The sequence below is a fragment of the Panicum virgatum genome, chromosome 7K (genome assembly GCF_016808335.1).
Source record: "Panicum virgatum strain AP13 chromosome 7K, P.virgatum_v5, whole genome shotgun sequence".
Lineage (NCBI taxonomy): Eukaryota > Viridiplantae > Streptophyta > Magnoliopsida > Poales > Poaceae > Panicum > Panicum virgatum.
Window position 1 is genome coordinate 32,365,072 of NC_053142.1, and position 22,437 is coordinate 32,387,508.

Sequence of the window (22,437 nt, forward strand, 5' to 3'; positions counted from 1 at the left end):
TCGGCGCGACGGGCAGAAGAGTCCGGGGCTGGAGAAGAGAGCGTTAGTTGGTTTCTCGTGGTTGCGCGAAGGAGAGAGAATGAATGAATATGCGGTGCTTGCGGGGCCAGACCCCTTTTTGCGTGGCCGCGTCCGCACCCTGCTGGAAGCCGCTACAGTTGCTCACGAGTGCGTATTTTGCGGTTGCGCATCCTGATAGGGGCTTTGCTGGAAACAGCCTAATGCATCTGGTAGGGTGGCACCACTGCGCCGGCGACGACGCGACCGCGACCGCGACCGCGAGTGCTCTCCAGTCGTGGCGTCCACTCACTCACTCAGTCTCAGCTCAGCTCGCCACCTTCGCCGCGGATGCATAAGAAGCGGCAGCTCTGAGCTCAAGTGTCTCAGCTCAGCTCAGCTCAGTTCATCTACTCGCTTGAAGCCATTCGGCGACGCGATGGTGTTTCGGGCCGTGCTGCTCGGGGCGATCAGCCTCTTGCTGCTGCTGCTGGCGTGCGCCGGCGCCGAGCCGGCGCCAGGAGGTGGCGGCGAACGGAGGTCGTACATCGTCCACATGGACGTGGAGAAGATGCCGGCGCCGTTCGTGGAGCACGAGGCGTGGTACCTCTCGGTGCTGTCGTCGCTAGCGTCCGCGACGGCGGCGGCGGCCGCGCCGGTGCACCTGTACACGTACACCCACGTCATGCACGGGTTCAGCGCCGTGCTCACCGCGCGGCAGCTGGAGGAGCTCAGGGCGGTGGAGGGCCACGTGGCCGCGTTCCCGGAGACGTACGGCCGCCTCCACACCACGCGCACGCCGGAGTTCCTCGGGCTGAGCGCCGGCGCCGGCGTCTGGCCGGCGTCCAGGTACGGCGCCGACGTGATCGTCGGGATCGTGGACACGGGCGTCTGGCCGGAAAGCGAGAGCTTCAGCGACGCGGGCATCCCGAAGCCCGTGCCGGCGAGGTGGAAGGGCGCGTGCGAGGCCGGCCAGGCGTTCGCGCCCTCCATGTGCAACAGGAAGCTCATCGGGGCGCGCTCCTTCAGCAAGGGCCTCAAGCAGAGCGGCCTCGCCATCTCGCCCGGCGACTACGACTCGCCGCGGGACTACTACGGCCACGGCTCGCACACGTCGTCCACGGCCGCCGGCGCCGCCGTCGGGGGCGCCAGCTACTTCGGCTACGCCAACGGCACGGCCACCGGCATCGCCCCGATTGCCAGGGTCGCCATGTACAAGGCCGTGTTCGCGGCCGACACGCTGGAGTCCGCGTCCACCGACGTGCTGGCCGCCATGGACCGCGCCGTCGCCGACGGCGTCGACGTCATGTCGCTGTCCCTGGGTTTACCGGAGACGTCCTACGACACCAATGTGATAGCCATCGGAGCCTTCGCCGCCGCGCAGAAGGGCGTCTTCGTGACGTGCTCGGCCGGGAACGACGGCTCCGGCGGGTACACCATCATGAACGGCGCGCCGTGGATCACCACCGTCGGCGCTGCGAGCATCGACCGGGACTTCACCGCCGCCGTCACGCTTGGCAGCGGCGCCACCATCCACGGCAAGTCGGTGTACCCCCAGAGCACGCCGGTCGTCGGCGGCAGCCTGTATTACGGCCACGGCAAGAGGAGCAAGCAAAGGTGCGAGAGCCTCAGCCGCAATGACGTGCGCGGGAAGGTCGTTCTCTGCACTGCCGCCGCCGGCGTGAGCATCGGGCAGCAGATGGACGTGGTGCAGAGCAACGGCGGCCGCGGCGCCATCATCGCGAGCGACATGAAGGAGTTCCTCCAGCCGGAGGATTACTCCATGCCGGTGGTGCTGGTGACCGTGTCGGACGGCGCGGCCATCGCCAAGTACGTGGCGGCGGCGTCAGGCAGGAAGGCGCCCATGGCGATGCTCCGGTTCGGCGGCACGGCGGTCGGCGTCAAGCCGGCGCCGACCGTGTCCTACTTCTCCGCCCGCGGACCGGGCCAGATCAGCCCGACGATCCTGAAGCCGGACGTCGTCGCGCCGGGGGTGGACATCCTCGCGGCGTGGGTGCCCAACAAGGAGATCATGGAGATCGGCAAGCGGAAGCTCTTCACCAAGTACGCGCTCGTCTCCGGCACGTCCATGGCGTCGCCGCACGTCGCCGGCGTGGCCGCCCTGCTGCGGTCGGCGCACCCGGACTGGAGCCCGGCGGCGATCCGGTCGGCGATGATGACGACGGCCTACGTGAAGGACAACGCCGGCAACGTCATCGTCAGCATGCCCACCGGGTCGCCGGGGACGCCGCTGGACTTCGGGAGCGGCCACGTCAGCCCCAACGACGCCATGGACCCGGGCCTCGTGTACGACGTGGCGGCTGATGACTACGTCAGCTTCCTGTGCGGCCTCGGCTACAGCAGCCGTCAGATCTCGACGGTCGCCGGCCGGCGAAACCCCAGCTGCGCCGGAGCAAACCTCGACCTCAACTACCCGTCCTTCATGGTCATCCTCAACAGGACAAACTCGGCCACACGGACGTTCAAGAGGGTGCTGACCAACGTCGCCGCCTCGCCAGCGAAGTACAGCGCGTCGGTGACGGCGCCGGCGGGGATGAAGGTGACGGTGTCGCCGACGGCGCTGTCCTTCGGCAGCAAAGGCAGCAAGCTGCCGTTCACCGTCACGGTGCAGGTCAGCCAGGTGAAAAGAAGCTCAGATGACATTAACTTCATTGGGAACTATGGGTTCTTGAGCTGGAATGAAGTTGGAGGGAAGCATGTTGTCAGGAGCCCAATAGTCTCAGCATTTGCTCAGTGAGGAAGACATGCGCATAACAGGAGCGAAAATAAGAGCATGACCGTAGAAAAGATACTATATTTATAGTTAATCCTGATCAAGAACAGGGAAAATATAGACTGAAGAGGTGGGGTGGGGGGGGGGGGGGGAGCCTCACCAGATACTAAATTACTACAGTTGAAAAGTGTTTATATCTGATAATCAAATTATAGATTCCTCAGTTGTTTTCTTTTCCAGCCATATCAGGCTCTGCTGCAAATGAACTGCATCCATATCTTGGATTGCTTCAAACGAACACAAATGAAGAATGGTCAAAATTTAAAAGGCACTGCACCACATCTTTGGAACCTGATAATCAGATGGATGTTCTGTTCTTCATCATCAAGAACACCACGAACATCAATTTACTACCCATAAACTACAAAACCATACAGTTAAGACGCGGCAAAACATGTTAATAAGTTTCATACAATGAGTAGGAGCCAGGTACATCTCCGCCTTCACTTCTATTATTTGTACCAATGGGCAGTGACAGATTAGATACAAGATAAAGCAAAGGCAACTTCCAAGCTCTAATCATATCATTGTGTTGTGAGAAAATAGTTCCCCAAAGTTGAGCAAGAAGAAAACCCCGGCATCTCCACAGTCGACTGAACTGCTAAGTGGGGATACTATTGACACTATCAATGATAGTGGATACCATTAAACACAAAGGCATTTGATGTCCAAAGCATCCAACACTATTGTGTCCTTGGCTCCACTGAGACAATTTGCTACGCAGCACAAAAAATCTTGAAAACTCATGGCCATCTTGCTGGTTGCTGCTACCACATCACTGCAGATCTGCAGTCCTTGGACACCATTCCTACAACTAGTCCATAATCCTACTCATTTGCAACTTCTACCTTTAGGATCAAAGTCATTGTCAGCAGAACAAGACCTGCAAATGATTATCCATATCACATCAAAGTCCTTTGCCACCCGCAGTTAGGTACTTCTCCATGCTGTTGTTGACCATGTTAGCACGGGAGATGTACATGAAAAACTGAAGCCCAATAAAAGCATAGATGAGCTATTGAGTGGCCTGACTGCTAGCTGTGCAGCTTCAGAGGTCTAGTGCCCTGTGCCCCCGTGTAACACAGATGTATCTCTTGTAATGGCGAGGCAGAAAGGGCCAGCACAATTCTGAGATGATACCAGGTAATGCCTCACTAAGCACCCAAAGGCTGAGGAAGTTTTATAAAAGAGACATAAACACCAATTGCAGTACATCTGATGACGGCAATGACAATGCACCCAGGGACTATGATGGTCATCAATCACGCATTCCATGGTTTCAACAACTCATCCTGCATTACGGTGGGCTGCTTCAGCTGTTCATTACCACCATAAAAAGTAGTCTTGCACTAGTTATAGTCTCAGCATTTCCTTTTTCATCAGCAGTCGCAGAATTACTTTCATGGTTACTGCAATGGATCAGATAATGACTGGTAGCATCCACTTGAGTATCCGATGTTTATGAGGATCAGAGGTCTCCAACAGTCTGATAACCACAGGCTGTCTTATACCCATGGTAAAGGTGATATGTGTCAGCATGCTCAACTGGTGTGGCTCCCCAGGGTACACCATCACAAATGTCCCAGACCAAATTGTGTACCAATTGACATCTATCACCAACATTGTATATAAGTCGTCCAATAATTTTCTTATGATGACATGACGGAAGCTGATAAATTCCAGTAGTAGCCATGAAGTGGTCAACTAGTCATTGTGGCAGATGGTGTGCAAGTACTCCAGGAACTAAGTGATTTCCTCATACTAAGGCTGTATATAAGGCTCTTAAATGATGGACACGCCAAGAACTATATACATGGAAGCCGGCAACATGTGCACATAAGATCAATGTCCATTTCATCATGTTGACTTAGGGCTGAAATGAATACCATGAGTCATGGGCTTCTGCTGAGGGAATTGAGTGCTGAACAAGAATGCATGGAGATCAGTGACACCAAGCTGATCATCCAGTACACACTCATTCTATCATCACCATATAACCATACAAACTCGCTTTGCCACATGAGATGCAAAAGTATGGGGTAGTAAGTATCCAGTCTGCCATGCAACATGTTTGGTCAAAGTAATGATAATAGCACATTTGGTCAATAAGGCCAGTAACAAGATCGACAGCACTCAAACTAGAGTAGGCACAATTCTGCAGTTTTTAGGTAATAGCTGTGTCATGTTAAAACTTCATGTAAACTTTATAAAATATAAATTATGCACCTGATCCATGTTTCTTGACTAGAGTAGTTATGTTTGTGCCTCAACGAATCTTTCTGGGGGCAGTAATGACAAAGATATCCCACACTAACTCTGCAGATACCCAATCTTGATATAGGCTATCTCTCCTCATCATTCTTGAGAAGAGCAAACAATTATGCAATACTAGATGGGATCTTGGGAATAATTATGTAATCTACGTCCAATCAAAATATTTACATGGGCATCCAAACTGTGGTTAACAAAACAGTGTTCAGAGCTCCTGTCGTCTCAGCTCAAAAGAGCGAGGGAGGGACAGGGTATATACCATACATTCTAAAAAAATGATCTTAGCACAAGCAGAAGATATATATATGTTTTGAACAACATAAATTGTCCTTCAGGATTCCAGTTATGTTCTTGCTACAGGTAAGTTCATTTCCATAATACTGTTATGGTTCCTTAATATATGTTCCATATAGGTGTGATAACCTAGAAGGGAATAGAAAAATATCTCCTGCCTAACAAGTAAGAACCAGGGTTTTGCCAGTTTATTCTATGCATATCCAACATTGAACAGAATGAAGACGGTAGCCAAAAGGTTTGGTTAGTGGAACATACCTTGAAGAGATGGCTGAGAAAATCAGCTTGGTATTGGTGTAAATAAGTAGCTAAACTAGTACTCACGTAGTCACATAGTGGCGACGCTCCTTTTGAGAATAAAAACTCAACTGGTTAGCTGCTGTAGAGTATATAGGTGTGATAAGAGGTGTTAAGTTTTGTGGAAATAAAGATTGTCAAAACCAAGTTGCTGCAAGATTTGTACTATCGACAGAAAGCATGAAGGATGAAACATATAACATTAGATGATAGATATCACAAGAAAATGAGGGAAATCTGCTTTGACTTCACTTAATAAGATATTGCTGAGGGACTCAAATATGCAGCCCTGTAACGCATTATATTTACTCTTGTTATTGCATAGCAAAAGGATAACCCACAATCTCATACTTCTAGGTAAGATGCTCATGTCGTAAACTCTGCATTATCTGGTAGCAAGACAAAGTACACAGATTCATTAATATGGACCAAAGTATACTAATCAAATATATCATTGTCTGAAATATATTTCTCAATGGCTTTCACATACACAGCCTTTGGCAGTGTCCCTGTAATACTATGTATTTTCTCTCCATCCTTGAAGAGTAAAACAGTTGGAATCCTCTCGATACTGTAAGCAGTAGCAACCTGCGGGTAATCATCAGTGTCAAGCTTATAGCATTTTATTCTCCCAGCATACTCTTGTGCTATCTCATCGACAATTCGTGTGACCATCCTGCAAGGTCCACACCAGGAGGCCCAAAACTCAATAAGGACAGGTACATCACTGCAGATCACATATTCGTTCCAAGAGCATGCAGTAATTCTTTCAGCTGTAGGAAAAGACAGAATATTGTCATTAGACATTTTCCATATATTTCTAGACAAGCTTCATTGAGAAAATTCTGAAAATACATTTATTCGAACATAAAGCAGTTGTTCTGCTCATGTAACAGGAAATTTGAAAAGGTAAAGAACTGTATAGGACATCTGAGAGTCTTATACTTAGGTGGAACATAAAGATGACCTAAGTAGTTGGCTTACTTTATCACACAAAGTTAATGAATAAAATGGTGAATGAGATCTACTCAATAATACAAACTGTAGGAACAGCAGCAGACACCAAACTATCATAAATATGATGGGTGCAGCTAAAAACTATGTCACACATAGATAACAAAATCCATTTACTCGTGAAATTTTCATTGCATGGGAACAGCAACAGCTATCAGAATACCTCAACACGGTTCCAGGCAAGCTAAGTTCAATTTTTATTGAAAGAATTGTTTACTATTATTAGGGGGCGGGGGCGGATTGCTAACATAAGCTACTTCTCAACATGTATCCACGGTTAACAGTCCATCATTCTCAGCCAATCACAGCTTCAACTCAAAGGATCAATTGCACTGGCCTAATTCTTCTGCCACTGCTGTCTCAAAAGTCTCCTGCCACTGCCTCATTCCATGGGTTTAGCTTCAGCAGGCTGCGTTTCACCACAGCATTTAGGACGAACCATCGGAGCACAGAACACCCATAAGCAAGTAAGCTCACAAAGCAATGGCAAGCGGCAACTACAATGGAAACTTGAAGCAGGCTATTGGCAGTTTGGCACATTCCGTCTGACAGGTGGTGGTTAGCGAGCAGTAAGAAAGAGAGCATGGTAAATAAAGCTTCACGCCTCACGGAACGGGGGATTCAATCAGCTAGGCCCTTACCGCCGGGGGAGTAAGCGCAGCTCACCCTCACCGCCGCGGCGCGCCGCGACGGCGGCGGGCGCCGGATCCGGGGCGCCGCGGACTCCGGCCGGTGCGCCCAGCGGCGGCACGTCCACCGCCGGGCGGAGGAGGAGCCGTAGCCGTCCGCCCTCCGGCGGCAGGACGCGGCGTGGGAGGAGGGCGCCGGCAGCAGCGCCATGGCGGAGCAAAGCCGGCGCGGCGGCGCGGGGCAGTAAGCCGCGGCGGCGGCGGCGGCGGCCATGTGTGTGATTCCGCGAGTGGAGCTCGAGCCGCGGCGGGGAGAAATGCGGTTGGTAGAAAATTCACGAGACAGCCGCACACGGCCGATCCTGCTGCCTCGAGACAGCGACGGTTGACCCACAGCGAAAACGTGCCAACTGCCAACGCCCAAAGGGTCCCTTCACCCTTCTCGTTTCTCTTACGTCCCTCTAAAGCAACAATAATCCTTTCAAGAAACTAAAACAAAAATATTTTGGGCGTCAGAATGTAATAATTAAGCTAAAAATACATTTCAATTTGTGGGAAGCATGTAAACTCTTTAAATCTTTATCTCTATCTCTACCTCTACTATTTCTAACGCAGGCAATGTTTCCTTAGTACGACAATCGGAATCCTAATCAAAGTCTGAATAAATCAATCCAAATCCTAATAGCAGCCGGACAAATCATTTGGAATCCTAACTAGCTCTTGATCCGGACACCCGTCGACTTGTCGCATGGCCTCTCGCAAGTCGCAACAAGGCTGCCGCGTCTAAGATTCTCAACGGAACGAAAACAACTGAAACGACGCTCCGTTTGGGGTGCTCCCGCTAGCTTCGGCTCCATCATTGTAGTGCTATTTGTAGCACGAAGCTGGGAAGCCAAAAAGTAGTTCTGGAGCTATTCAATAAACAGTGCTGCGCGACCGGTGAGAGAGGAAGAGAGGAGAGAGAAAAAATGGCTTCAATAAATAGTGCTGCTATAGTGGTGTGTGCAGTGGAGCCGGAACCGCTCGAAACTTTCCAAATAGGGCCTATATTGTGGAGCCGCTCGAAGCCTTCCAAAGGGGCCTATATCGTGAACCATGCAAATCAACAATCGGGCTTTTTTCCAAGCGACCGTCGCTGGCATCTAGTATGATAAACCCTGCGAGCGGTGGGATCAAAAACATTTACAGAATCTTAACAAACAAAATCTATATTCAAACCGGAGTTTGTCTTAGCTTGGGATATATTTGATTTTCTAATATAACTTAGACTTCCACGGTTCCACCATAGCTATTAGTTTGCTTATTACACGTGCTGTAATTAGGATTGTTGTATATATGGTCTCAAATAGAGATACAAAGCAATTGGTTTGTCTTAGCTCACAATTTACAAGCGAATTGTGCAATTGGTTTTTTTTTTATTTTGTCCATATTTAATACTTCATGCATGTATCCAAATATTCGATGTGATGTTTTACATAGTTTTTTGAATCTAAGGCCCTGTTTAGTTCCCAAAACATTTTCTACAGTACCCGTCACAACGAATCTTTGGACACATGCATGGATCATTAAATGTAGTTGAAAAAATAACTAATTAGATATAATTGATTAACACGAGACGAATTTTTTAAGCCTAATTAGTCCATAATTAGGCATTAATTGCCAAATAACAACGAAAGTGCTACACTGTCAAAACCCAAAATTTTTCGCGAACTAAACTAAGCTTCTGTAGTCCTCATCATCTCCACGCTCCTCATGCTGCTAAGCAAACAAAATTTCTGGATAATCTTCTTTCTCTTGTGCACCTGAATCCATATCATTCTTAACGTATCCAGTTTTATGTGAAATTTATTTGGAGGTACAAATCTCCATTTAATATCCATCAATACAATGTGTGTTTCTCCTAATTGTGGTAGCAGCATCTATGCAATAAAGGAGTAGGATTTTAGAGCAGAGAGTCAGTTGTGCGGTGGCAGGTCTGCATGAGGGTGATTTACTGATTTAGATGCACCTCGCTGTTTAGGTTGATCCACCGGTACGAATTTTTAGGAATAAAAACTGAAGAATGTTCACACTAAGTCTATTTTAATTTAGATTAGAGTGGATTACTATATAGTATCGACCAAGAATGTTAATTTCTTTAGTAGTTGTTTGGTGTAATTAAATTATTTTTAAAATATAATTTTTTTAACACGTGTCCGTGCCTCTCCACTCGTGAAAAGGAAACATGACAAGGAAATTTATCATCCCTTTATTTTTTTTTCTCTTATCATCCAGGAACGAGAAAAGAACACGAACCCTGACTCCGATCGTCGGCGGCTCGCCGCCGGCGCCTCAGCCGCCCCCACCGCCGCCGTCACCCCGTGAGTCCTCGCCCCCCTCCCTCGCCTAGGGTTCGATCCGCACGCCAGAATCCGCACGCCCTCTTAATTGTTTCGTTACCATCCATTTCCCGTCTCCAATTTTCATTCGCTCGATTTGCTCTCGCTGCATCTGATTCTGCCCCCCCCCCCCCCCCGCCCCTGCGGAACGGATTGGGCGCAGCAGCAGGGCGTGAGCTCGCCGGCCCCGCGATCCGAGCTCCACCCCCCGCGGATGCAGTACCACCACGGCGGCAGCCGCAGCCGCATGCCGCCGTTCGCGCGCGGCGGCGGCGCCTACGGCCGCGGCCCGAAGCCGTTCTACCCGCCGCCGCCCATCCCGGCCGCCGCGCTGCCTCCTCCTCCGCCGCCGCTGAACAAGTATGAGGTGCTCTTGGAGGCCGGCCGCCTGGCCGCCGAGTACCTGGTGGCGAAGGGCGTGCTCCCGCCGGACTCCCTGCAGCAGCGCGGCGGCGCAGTCGGTGCCGGGGGATGGGGCCAGCTGCCACCGCCTCCTCCTCCTCCTCCGCTGCCGGCGGGGCAGGAAGCCCCGACGTACTACAACGCCAGGAGTGGCCGGCGGCAGGTCGATGATGAGTGTGGTACTCGTAACGCCCGCTCGAGGCGGAACCGTGGTGGCGATTACAGTAGCGGCAACAGCAGCAACTACAATGGAAGGTGGAAGAGGAAGTTTGGGGCTGACAATAGGTATTCGGATTCGGGGAGGGATAAGGGAAGGAGCAGGGGATATTCAGATACCCGGAGTTATGATGAGGACGATGAGGATGGGGCTCCTGGGTTCAAACGGGAGTGGCGAAGCAGTGGTGGGATTGATGAGGTTGGGAGCAGCGTGTCAGGGCTGGCTGGGGAGGGGCCATCATCGAATGTGGTGGAGATGGGGGAGTCGAAACTGGAGGATACTGGACCAAAGGCTAGTTCTAACAGCAATGATCAGCAGAAAGCTGATGCTTGGCATGAGGTGGAGGATGAGAATGAGGCAAATAAAATGCAGGAGGACAGTGTGGTCTCTAATTCAGAGGTAGTGGAACAAACGTTGAATTGTGAGGGTAATGCCAACAATGATTCTTCTGGTGTTGTTCAAGAGGCTGAGACAAAACATTTGCCAGTATCCTCAGGTGAAAAAGTCTCAGATGGGAGGCCAGAAGACAGTGGCATTCTGAGTGAGAAGGTTGAAGATGATAAGACTTTACACGAGAAGGCTGAAGATGATAAGGTTGACGATGATAAGACTTTACATGAGAAGGCTGAAGATGATACGACATCAGATGAGGTCTCCATTATGGCGAACAATTTACCTAATGATCCTAGAAATTTGCTAAACTATTGTAGTTTTGCAAGAGTTCCAACAAGACCGCGATCAGTGCTTGCAAACAGGAACGCACGACCAGCCCAAAGAGAATTTCCTATGTCTGGACAGGGCAGTCTTGTTACCACTGAAGAAATGTCCCAGACGGCAATGGATGGAGAAGCTAACACCAACTCCATGACTAGTATGCAGGAAGACAGCAAAGATGAGGTGGTTAGACAAGAACATGCTGAACAAAGTACTCCATGTAATCATGTGGCAGAATCAGTGACATCCAATGAAAAGGGAACACAAGGTGAAACTGAAGAGATGGAACAACAGAAGAACATCACTCAACATTACGGTCTCGAGGATAATAATGAGTCCAATGAACTGTCTCCTTCATTTGCTTCTCACCAGAATAGCTTCAGTTTGCAAGTTGAGGAAGGAATACAAATTTACAATTTAGATATGCCACCACAGGATGAAGTGTTGATCGATCCACCCAATAAAGGAGAAACTGTTGATTCTGAGTTAGTACCTAATATCAAAGCAGAAGCTTCTGTCACAATAGAAGAGGAAAAGCTTGGTCAGTCAAGCTCATTTAAAATATGCGATCTCAACCTGGTTGGTTGTCCAGAGGTTGCTGACATGCGAGCTGATCCTCGTTTAGGCCAAAGCTCCACTGCTGGATGTTCAGTGGAGCAACAAGATACTCAGCAAGTTGACTTTGAAACAACTCTAGGTAACAATTCAAGTAGTACTGACACATTTTTATTGGGAAATAAGGCAGTTCAAGTTATTGATATCCAAGATGATCCACCAATTGAAGCTGGTGCTTGTGACACTTCAAAAGCAGAGTGAGTTTTTCTTCTCTGCTGTTTCATTCTGGTGAACGATATTTTGAGTCATGGAGTGAATGTCTTGTTTTTATTTCTGATATTATGAAATACAGGGAATGAGAGCCCTATGGGAAACTTGGATTAGTTACCTTTAGGTGACCATCTTTTTACTGGCAATTATGAGTGTTAGCAATGAGTTATTGATAAATATGTTGCTATTGGCAAACAAGGTCGACAGCTGTCGTGCGAGTACTCAGTTCATGTCTGATTCCTTGTAAATATTGCCATTATGTCAAATAGTCAACAGCAAGATGCACACTTTCTCATTTATGTTTAGAGTTTAGTGGAGTAAAACATGGAGCCCATTCGTAGCGGCTGCAGCGTATGGGTTTTGGGCTATTGTGCAATCAATTTTTACCCCTAAGAACATTGATCGGACTTGTTACAGGTTTCTGGCTAGCATGCATTTTGATTACAGAAACTATGTCGTAGCAGTGTTGAAGACTGACTGGTCACTGTCTTTCAATCTAATAATTATAGGCCCATGCCACAGTTATTTGTGCACGGTGCACTGGTAACATGGAGCAGCCATCTCCGGCCATGTTAGTCTAGGCACCAGTTAACTGCTGCTTACTGGATATGCTTATTTACCCCCTGTGGCATCTGGCCATATACTTTAAATCTGATGCATTTTGGTGTACTAATCCAATCTACTATCAATCAGAGGTGACATGGTGTATTCTAGCATGGAGAACATGACGAACCCGCCCACGAACATCGATGCCCTTCATGGTATCCAAGATGGTTATGGTCTTGCAATTTCAGATTACCTTGGTGCTGATATGCCATGCTACCAATCAATACAAACAGATCTTCAAGCTGGGATGGACCTAAATGGTTCAGAGGTGAGGTTTCCTGCTATTTTGAGACCATCACATTTACACTTATGATATATATTTCAGAGTCAGATCTTGCCTCATTTGTGTCATCTGTAGTGGAGTACTTACATCCTTTTTTTTCTTTATTGTTCATGCAGGGCATAACTGTCGTGGATGATTCTATATATAGTTCTCTTAGCGACATAAGTAACTTTTCTGCATCTCCAATTAGTCTTTCTACAATTATGCGCTTTATATTGTCGTTTTGTTGGTAGATGTGTATTGCATATTTGTATGCCACGATGGCACGATGCCTACATTTGTGGCTTTGCTGACATTCTCTCAGTTTTTTTTTTGCCTGGCTTTTTAAAACTTGAAAAGGACACAAGTAGGCTTAAGCTTTAATTTCTTTATTTTCTAAATGAGAAAACAAGGGTGACACGAGTAGGAGACATATATGTGGCCGTTGCATTTTCCAATCTCCAGAAATTCATGCAATACAGATATAATGAAATTGCTCACGTCTAGCAGCATATATTTTTTTAGTCCAATGCAGATAGATAGTTCCAATGGAAATGCAGTTGGGAGGTAGCTTTTGCTATCTTTTTTTTTTTTTGGGCAAACTGGCCAAGTAACCATCTCTAGTCTGTGTAACTTCCTGCGCTGTATATGTCAACCAGGAAATCTATGAAGGGTAATTTAATGTATGATGTTCTCATTTGAGTCGTTTCTGGTTGTCAGTCCCCAGAAATGTGACTCAAACTTGTGTAGTTCACTGGAAGCCTGGAACTGTTTCTTAGCATGTTAGAATGCATCATGTCCTAAGATCCTTGCGTGACCTTTGTTGAATTTTACTCCTTTTGATTTCAGGTTTTATGGAGGTTTGGGACCAGCAACCTCAAGACTACGAGAAGTTCTTCTGAGGAATGAACTCGTGGTGCTGTAACTGTGGCAGAGTTTGATAGATAAATACAGAGTTACACAACACTTGCATAGATAGAAATAAAACAGCAGATTGTGCCTAACACATATAATTCCACATGGCCGTGCGGCAGCAGCATGCATTAGAGACTGTCAGTTTCTCGCTTAGATCCATAAAATTTTAAATGTTGGACATGGAAACTCTCTAAATATTGCATAAAGTTTTTAGCGTTAGACATGTAAACTCTCTAAATATAGCGTGCGACTTATGACTGATTTATATTCTTTGAGAAATGATCCTGCCTATATAGTGTGCCATTCGCATAGAGGAACCATCATGTGAGGTAAATATAAGGTGTGACGTTAAGTTTGTGCTAAAGTACATAATTATGATATATTTTGGAAACAATTATGGTGCTCCGAAGTATTGCCATTCTATTTGATGATTTGCTTCAAAGTTCAAATGTTCCACATTATAGATGAAAGTAGATGCAACCCTAAGATATATATTTATATGTTTCCGTATGAAAATGTCTGGCTGATTTTTCTCACATTAGCACACGCCATTGCTTCTGATTTCTTTCATCCTCTATAACAAGAAGAATTGGAACATATATCTACACACCAACCTGATGCTAAAGTTTAGAATTATATATATAGAACATCTTGCTAATCGTGGCTGATTTCAAAAAGGTACAAGCGGTTTGTTTTGCTTAAAAAGGGTTTTAGTGAGAAGTGGAGCAATAATTCAATTAAGCAAAACTATTGGTTCTAGTTTAGGCAAGGTTGTCGATACTCTCGATACCTTTTTGTCCAGGTGCAGATGGAAAACGATTTCATTTCGAAATCTCGTGTCAAAGTTAAATGAAGGTCTATTCTTGAATCGCTTTAGCATACTACAATCAAGATGGGAAGTTTGGTTCTTATTGATCAAAGAAGCGATATGGGTCGTCTGTGATGAGACAAAAAGTAGAGGCTGAAGTCTGAGGGGGTGTTTAGATTGAGGGACTTCAAAAAAGTCCTAGGGACTTTTTAGTATTTAGAAGTATTAAATAAATATTAATTATAAAACTAACTGCAGAACCCTGGGGCTAAACTGCGAGACGAATCTAATGATGTATCTTAATCTATGATTAGCGAATGGTTACTGTAGCATCACTGTAGCCAATCATCGATTAATTAGGCTCATTAGATTCGTCTCGCGAAAAAGCACTCAGCTGTCAAAAAACATTTATAAACAGATTTTATTTAATAATATAAAATAGTAAGATTCCTTTTGATGTGATAGGGACTTTTGGAAAAAGTCCTGGAGCCAAACAGGCCCTGAATGAACTCACTCCACTCCTGCAACAGAGAGCTCTTTCTTCCAGAAAGGACCGGCTTTTTCAGGGACACCCGCAGCTTTGTCGTCGCCGGTGTGGCCTCTCGGCTCGCGCAACAAGGCTGCCGCATCGGAAATTCTGAACGGATCGAAAACGAAGTGGCATTGGATCCTGCGCCTCCCGTGAGGCCGTCCAAATCACTGGCCGGGCTTTTCCCGAGCGACGCCTACGTGTTCGCCGGCCTCCGGTAAACGGCAAACCCCTGCGAACAGTGGGGCCGAAAAGATTTACAAGACCTTAACGTTAAAACTGGAATTAGTTGACGGTCCTTTGAAATTGAACTGAATCAAATAATTAAACTAAAACACGAGTTGCATGTTGACCGATTGCCCTTCTTGCTCCCTCCAGTGTCCAAGTCAATCAAACTGGACGTTTTTGATAAGGAAAACAAGGAGAACCACAAGCTGTGCCTTCGTTACGTGAAACATCAAACCCCAAGTGAAACTAACTGGAGGTAGTATTACGTTACAAATTTACACCAGCATACATGGATGTTTATCCTATCCTATGTACATATGCGGGCGCGCGCATCCTATCCATACCAGTAGTTTCAAGAGATTATGTCGTCGGTATGTCTCGACGTTGATGGAATCCAACATGCGAATCGAGCAGCATATCTTTGATGTTAACGGTCACCACGCACGCAGTCATCCTCGACTGCTACCAATATATCTACCAATAGAAAGAATAATCAGCTGTGTACTCAAACCCGAGTACTGGACAGATTCTTCTACTTTGTAATACCAAACCAATCCGTTCACTGTTACTTTTACCAGATTGTGTAGAGCACTGTGCTCCACATTGGGCGGTCCTTAGCCCAGATGAATCAAAAAGCCGGGCATCGAAACGCACACGCAGTGACGCGAGTGAAGCAGTTGCAGTAAGCTAAGCTCGCGCGGTCGCCAGCTCGCAAGGACGAACACTACTAATCCACGACTATCTTGTTAGTACTATTATTCCTAACAGCTTGCCGATAAAACTAGAGAAGCTCGTCTGTGCGTGCCTGCAGGCTACGGCAGTAACCTCTTCCCCTTGTTATTCCCGGCATCGACCATCGGCTACGCTACGCAACAGCGGAGCCGCGGAGAGACCAGACCAAACCGGCGGGCAGATCCGAGGCGCGAGGGCCGGCAGGGCCCACAGGGCAGCGACCGGCCGGGCCGCCTCTGCAGGCCGCAGCTTGAAGCTTTTTTAATTTCCCTTGCTCGTGCCGCCACGCGCGTGCCGTGCGCACGTACAGACATAGCCGCAGCCGCCTCGCCGCGGACGCCAAGACCGCGCGCCAGCCAGCCCTCCCGGCATCCGGCTGCAGCAGCTCCGAGCCGCACGTGCGTGCGGCCATGGCGTCGACGCGCCGGAGGCACGCGGGGGCGGCGGCGGCGGAGTGGGCGGCGGTGTCCGGTGCGGGCGCGTGGCGCGTCGAGGCGGTCGGCAAGCTCCAGCTGATGCGGCGGACGGGGCTCCCCGCGCGCGACCTCCGCGCGCTGGACCCGGCGCTGTCCTACCCGTCCAGCATCATGGGCCGGGACCGCGCCGTCGTCGTCAACCTGGAGTGCGTCCGCGCCGTCATCACCGCCACCGAGGTGCTCGTCCCGGGCCCGCGGGACCCCGCCGTCGCGCCGCTCGTCCGCGAGCTCCGCGCGCGCCTGATCGCCGCCCCCGCCTCGCCCGCGCCGTCGCAGGTCTCACTTCCGCCCATGCCCACACCTCCGATCCGATCCTCGGTCTCTTCGCTCTCTCGCGCCGGCCTCCTTGGCCGTTTCTCCTGGACTCATTCCTGAAGCAAAGGTCTATTTGTTTTTCACGGTGGAAGGAGGACGAGGCGGCGGATCACGGCGGAGCGTTGCCGCCGGCAGCCGGAGTGGGCGGCGAAGGCAAGGACGCCCAAGCATTGGGACGCGAGTCCAAGGCCCTGCCGTTCGAGTTCAGGGCGCTCGAGGTGTGCCTCGAGTTCGCGTGCAAGTCGCTTGAACAAGAGGTACAATCAATGGCCTGCTGCCCTGTCAGTGGCCAGATCGCAGCGCTCAACTACTGCTCTGTTGTTGATTTCATTCTGTTTCAGAAACTTGTCCGTTTCTTCAGACTCGTACATTGGAGGAGGAGGCGTACCCGGCTTTGGACGAGCTGAGCTCCAACGTCAGCACTCTCAACCTCGAGCGCGTGAGGCAGATAAAGAGCCGATTGGTTGCGATTTCTGGGAGAGTTCAGAAGGTAATTAAGTTGCTCGATCACTCTGTTTCTCTCTTGGTGCGAGCTGCATGCACAAAATCAAATGTCAAAGTCTCTCATCCAGATGATCTCCAAATGTCGTTCAAAGACAGATGTGTGACAGGAATTCGTAAATGTCTTGTATGATCGTGCGCCATTGCCGCGCATCTGTCGACAGGTCAGGGATGAACTCGAACACTTGCTAGACGACGACGTGGACATGGCCGCCATGCACCTGTCGGAGAAGCTCGCCTACCAAGCCGCTGATGGCAACTCCTCGAGATCCAACGTCGACATCGAGCCGAGCGAGTTCGAGGAAGACAGGTACCGATCGAAATAAAGCTGATGAATTCCATGCTAGAGCACAGGCGGTAAGCATCAATGTGCCAATGCGTGCGTGATGTAGGGACGGCGGAGAGGTCGAAGAGGAGGGAGGGGGATCATCCGAGGGCCGCGGCTATGGCAACGGGACCTCCGCCACCGTCTTCACGCCCAAGATCGACGAGCTGGAGATCCTCCTGGAGGCCTACTTCGTGCAGATCGACGGCACCCTGAACAAGCTCTCCACTGTAAATACGCAGATCTCGATCGCTCCCTTGACGAACGAAATTGCTAAAGCTTTATCTCGCCATGGATCGCGACGAACTGAATCGGGTTGCGAACTGATGGCTGAAGCTGCGCGAGTACGTGGACGACACGGAGGACTACATCAACATCATGCTGGACGACAAGCAGAACCAGCTGCTGCAGATGGGGATCATGCTGTCCACGGGCACGCTGGTGGTCAGCTGCGCCATCGCGGCCACGGGCGTCTTCGGCATGAACATCACCATCCCGCTCTACACGGGGGCCACCAAGGGGGTTTTCTGGCAGGTCACTTGCGGCATCGTCGGCGCCGCCGCCGCGGTCTACCTCGTCGCGCTGCTCTGCTACAGGAGGAGCGGCATACTGCAGTGACACTACTGGAGCATGGAACGGGCTTGGATTAGACGTGCAGATGAATGCACAAGTGGGGGAATATATATGAGAGGGGAAGAGGCGCCGAAGTGTTTTAAATAAGCCACTGCATTTGGATCTCTCCTGCTTGAGAAAACTCCTTATTTAACATCAGACGACCCTGGGAACCATCACACACTACAAGAAAAAGCTCCATTACATGCCGCCGTTAGTACCGGCTGGGTACCGGCTGACCGGTACTAAATGGACAACCGTTTAGTCTGGTACTAAATGTACCAATCTTTAGAAAAATACATCGGGATAATTGTGCGTGCACCGGGGCTCGAACTTGTGATCTGTGACCTCGCGTGTAGTCTCCTCTACCATCCCACCCACACAACACATGAGTGGATAGAAGATGCTATCCTTTCGATGTAACCAAGACGAACCATTTAGTACCGGGTCATGACCATTTAGTATCGGGCCGTAACAGCACCCGGTACTAAATGGTTGGGAGGCCCCGGGAGCCATTTAATACTAATAGCATTTTAGTACCGGGTGATGTTATGGCCCGGTACTAAATGGCTCTGGAAGTCACTGTGTTATAGAACCGGTACTAAATTGGTATTAGTACCGGGTTTAAAGCAGCCGGTACTAATTGGAGGTGGACGAATGACTCTTTTTCTAGCGGTGACAAGTGATCTTTTTGTTTTGCTCATTGACGCTTTGTTGGCTTTTGGCGCCTTCTCGCCAATGATTCTCCCAATTTTCCGATATGGCAAAATTTTGGTCAGGTTTATTGTATAAACATCTTGAATACTGTGTTGGAACCAAGTGTTAGACCATCCCCAACCCTCCTAGTAGGATGTTGTCCATAGCATCAATGAGGCTGCCACATAAGCAACTTGGTGACATGGCAAGAGACTCAATGAGGAAAAATATAGACATGGTTTCTCATGCAAGACACCATGTCTACACAAGAATCAAGAAAGGGTGAAGAGTGATAGGGTGAAGTAATGAGAGAGAAGAGAGAGGATTGGATGAGATTTATTTTCTTCATTCATCATAGAAACTATGCATTGGAGAGATAGTGTCTATAGCTAATTTCTTACTCTCTTTTTTATTTAGACATCACCTATGGACACTATGGGTTGGGGATGGCCTTATATAGGGTACTGTAATACCCCCTCCATTCTTTTTTAATAGCTATTTTTCAAAAACTCAAATAATTTGCTATTGGTATGGACTGTGGCAATAAATAACACTAGTAACGAGAAGTTCCCGGTTAAAATATTGGAGGACAAAAAAGTCTGTGTTGCATTTATTACATGATAAGTAAGGTTATTTTTCTTAGTTATTGTGTCAAGGTGAAATATATCTATCAAAACAAACGGAGAAAGTACTGTATAGCAACCAAGTGCTCCATATGCATAAAGATTTGTTCGTCAGATTATCAGGATAAAGGGTTATTTTCGCCAAAAATATAGAGATATATATAGGGGAAAGCTATATTACACTCGAGCATTTCTACTCCTCCCCACACTCGAACTTTGCTGCCTATTAAATCGCGCGTCGAGGTTGGAGGGGTGGGAGGTGGGCGGCGGCGGCCGGCGGCGAGGTCGCCGCCGGCCGCGGGCGAAGGTCGAGGCAGCGGCCTTTAGGGTTTGGGTTTCTGGGGGTCGGAGGAGGCTCCAATGGCCGACGGATCTAGAGGAGGTCGGGGGCGGCGGTAGGACAGGCGGAGGTGGTGGTTCGGCCGGCGGCGGAGGGCGAGGCGGCGCGGGAGCGCCGGCGGCCGGGCGGTGGAGGAGGCCGGTTGGGCCAGGCCGGGGCGGGGCGACGACGGCCATGCGGCGGCGGCGCCGACGGCGACGGCGGGAGGCGCAGGCAGAGGAGCCGCGGGCGCGGTAGGGTCGCGCCGGAGGCGCGGGGCTCCGGCGTGACCCTCCCGCCCCCGCGGCTGGGGAAGCAGGGCGGCGGCGGGGGCGCCGGTGCTAAGGAAGGAGGAGGTCGGAGGTTGAAGATGAACAGTGCAAGGAAGATCCACCACCGTCAGATCTTCATCCGGTGGTAAAAAAAATTCGGGTGTGGAGAAAGGAAAAAATACCCGGGTGTGGTATAGACATCCCCTATATATACCAGACTTGGATTAGACCGAGGCTTTGTCTTGTATCTTCAGGCTCATGGATGGAGTCCCCAACACGCACCAATAGTTTAAGAATTTTCTTGGATATAAAGACATGTCTAAATTTATATAGTTTAATTAACGTTTCAATTAAATCCAAAGACCCCGAACTGTAAAAGATGGAGTGTTGTTTACCCAAGAGGTCACTCTAAGACCTTCCTCTGGAAAAAAATTGAAAGAAAATAGAGAAATATCATTAGCTTTGAATTCTATATGAAAATATTAGAGCCCTTTCAAACAAAGGATACACTATATGAAACTTTTATAAAATACTTCGTGGTTTTAGAGAATTTTTTCCATGAGACCTCTTGGAAATTTTGTGTTTGCGCCTCTTTTACTATTCATGTGTCATTTACGCGCCCCATCCAAATAGTAACTAGTGCAGTTTTTCTATTTTACAGAATTTGAGCTGTAGCAGTACTGTGCTTTTCTTCTTAGCAGTTCTATGTTAATCACGGCTCATTTAAATGACGCGAATCAGCTAGTTTATAACTATTCACGTTACTTTTTTATCCATGTGAAAGAGAGAGAAAGAAGAGTTATCTCTTATTTAAGAGATAGTTTCACACACACATCCAGTGAAGTTGATATGTGGGCTTATCTATATGTAAAAGCTAGAGCCTGACTCTAGATTGTTGGAGGATATATCTATTGCACTATCAGATGTATGAGCACTACCTCTAATCTTTTGGGTGAGACTGGCATTTGAAAGGAGATAAGACCTTGTTTGTTTTCAGAAATTTTTGTTAAGTCTCTGTCACATTAAAAAAATCTTAATATTTTATAGTATCAAATAAAATCTGTTTATAATTTTTTTTACAGCTGAGTGCTAATTCGTGAGACGAATCTAATGAACCTAATTAATTTATAATTTGCTACAGTGATGCTACAGTACCATTTTCTAATTATGGATTAATATACCTCATTAGATTCGTCTCGCAGTTTAGCCCAAAGTTCTGCGGTTAGTTTTATAATCAACTTTTATTTAATACTTCTAAATACTAAGATTCTCTTTGATGTGACGTGAACTAAAATTTAGCCCTTTGAATAGGGATGTAAATAGTACAGATATTTTCCGGCCGTATTCGAATTCGATTCGGTCTGGAAGGATTTTTATCCGTCCGTATCCGATTCCGAGTATCCAATATCCGTAACAGATCCGTATCTGTCGGTACCCTGCAACTGGGGTACCCACTCCTACTGTGCCAAGACTCGCGTAGTTATCCGTAACTATGTCCTAAGGAGCTGAGCAGCCGGACTCCTGGGTTCCGACTCCATCTCACCGGACCAATGGTCCCGGACCCGCTTCCCGTTCGGGGACGGGTCCGGTGTCACCACGTGTCCCAGAGGTGGAAATGCTCAGCACCTGTGACCGCGGACCCGGACCCCCGCAGGTGGGTCCGGGACCTCCACGTGCCATCCGGACTCCCGCAGATGCGTCCGGGACCTCCACGTGCCATCCGGACTCCCGCAGATGCGTCCGGGACCTCCACGTGCCTATCCGGACCCCCGTGAACTCTCGGCTCAGCTAGCTGCTCGGGAGGGGTCCGGAGCCGCCACGTGTCACGCAGACGCGGACGCGGGCGCAAGCCTTCCTCTGGAAGCTCCCTCGCCCACCCGCATTAAGTGCGAGTGGTTGAGGCAGGCTCTGCTGCCTCTGGGCGCGGGGCAGCTTTTGTCAGTCCACACTGTGGATCGCCAGATACCGAGACAAGCATTAAAGACTCAGCGCCGCGTGCATGAGCGACGAGTCATGATGACCAGCTACTGACTGAAGCAACAGTGCACGCTGCTACAGTGACTGAGTCAGTAGTTCGGCGCTTCATCATGACCTCAACACGCGACTGCAAAGGCTAGACTCTACTCTGACAGGACAACTCAAGACCATCCCTGGTCAGAAGCTACGCACGGAAGCCGACGACAAGATCTCCGGATCTGAGGCATTGAAAGCCAAAGTTTAGTTTATAATACATCGCCGGGTCCACATGTCGGGGCCCCGCTCAGTGTACGTGCTCCCCTTGGATATATAAAAGGGAGAGCACGCCCGCTAGAACACAGGTTCACATGGGCTCGAAGGTTCACACGGGCTCGAAGGACACACAAGCTCTCGCGAACTCCCTCTCTCT

At 48.9% G+C, this 22,437-nt stretch overlaps 4 protein-coding genes across 8 annotated transcripts; 3 read left to right on the plus strand and 1 right to left on the minus strand.

The window, feature by feature from the left end:
* The first annotated feature begins 258 nt into the window (after window positions 1-258).
* On the plus strand, window positions 259-3,764 carry LOC120640997 (subtilisin-like protease SBT1.5). The gene has a single exon (XM_039916941.1). It carries the CDS (start codon window positions 437-439, stop codon window positions 2,753-2,755), a length of 2,319 nt encoding a protein of 772 aa, XP_039772875.1. The 5' UTR covers window positions 259-436; the 3' UTR covers window positions 2,756-3,764.
* Window positions 3,109-7,711, minus strand: LOC120640998 (thioredoxin M3, chloroplastic-like). 4 transcript variants are annotated; one of them, XR_005662101.1, is made up of 3 exons: window positions 7,309-7,659; window positions 5,615-6,426; window positions 3,109-4,846 (listed from the first exon to the last, which is right to left on the minus strand). XR_005662101.1 is itself a non-coding variant. In XM_039916942.1 (2 exons), the coding sequence occupies exons 1-2, from the start codon at window positions 7,568-7,570 to the stop codon at window positions 6,092-6,094; spliced, it is 597 nt and encodes a 198-aa protein (XP_039772876.1). In that variant the 5' UTR covers window positions 7,571-7,711; the 3' UTR covers window positions 3,109-6,091. The 4 variants fall into 4 exon arrangements, 1 of the variants encoding a protein (XP_039772876.1); XR_005662100.1 differs by having other exon boundaries at window positions 5,018-6,426; XR_005662099.1 differs by having other exon boundaries at window positions 3,109-4,946; window positions 5,018-6,426.
* A 1,840-nt stretch (window positions 7,712-9,551) lies between these two features.
* On the plus strand, window positions 9,552-14,009 carry LOC120641000 (uncharacterized protein At4g26450-like). Of its 2 annotated transcripts, none has more exons than XM_039916943.1 (5): window positions 9,552-9,656; window positions 9,838-11,819; window positions 12,526-12,706; window positions 12,838-12,886; window positions 13,550-14,009. In XM_039916943.1, the coding sequence occupies exons 2-5, from the start codon at window positions 9,889-9,891 to the stop codon at window positions 13,600-13,602; spliced, it is 2,214 nt and encodes a 737-aa protein (XP_039772877.1). In that variant the 5' UTR covers window positions 9,552-9,656; window positions 9,838-9,888; the 3' UTR covers window positions 13,603-14,009. The 2 variants fall into 2 exon arrangements, with proteins under 2 accessions (XP_039772877.1, XP_039772878.1); XM_039916944.1 differs by having other exon boundaries at window positions 9,553-9,656; window positions 9,841-11,819; window positions 13,550-13,926.
* Window positions 14,010-16,232: 2,223 nt separating this feature from the next.
* Window positions 16,233-18,287, plus strand: LOC120643033 (putative magnesium transporter MRS2-D). The gene is made up of 6 exons (XM_039919572.1): window positions 16,233-16,706; window positions 16,805-16,960; window positions 17,065-17,193; window positions 17,369-17,514; window positions 17,597-17,759; window positions 17,866-18,287. Exons 1-6 carry the CDS (start codon window positions 16,323-16,325, stop codon window positions 18,145-18,147), a joined length of 1,260 nt encoding a protein of 419 aa, XP_039775506.1. The 5' UTR covers window positions 16,233-16,322; the 3' UTR covers window positions 18,148-18,287.
* The last annotated feature ends 4,150 nt before the right edge of the window (window positions 18,288-22,437 follow it).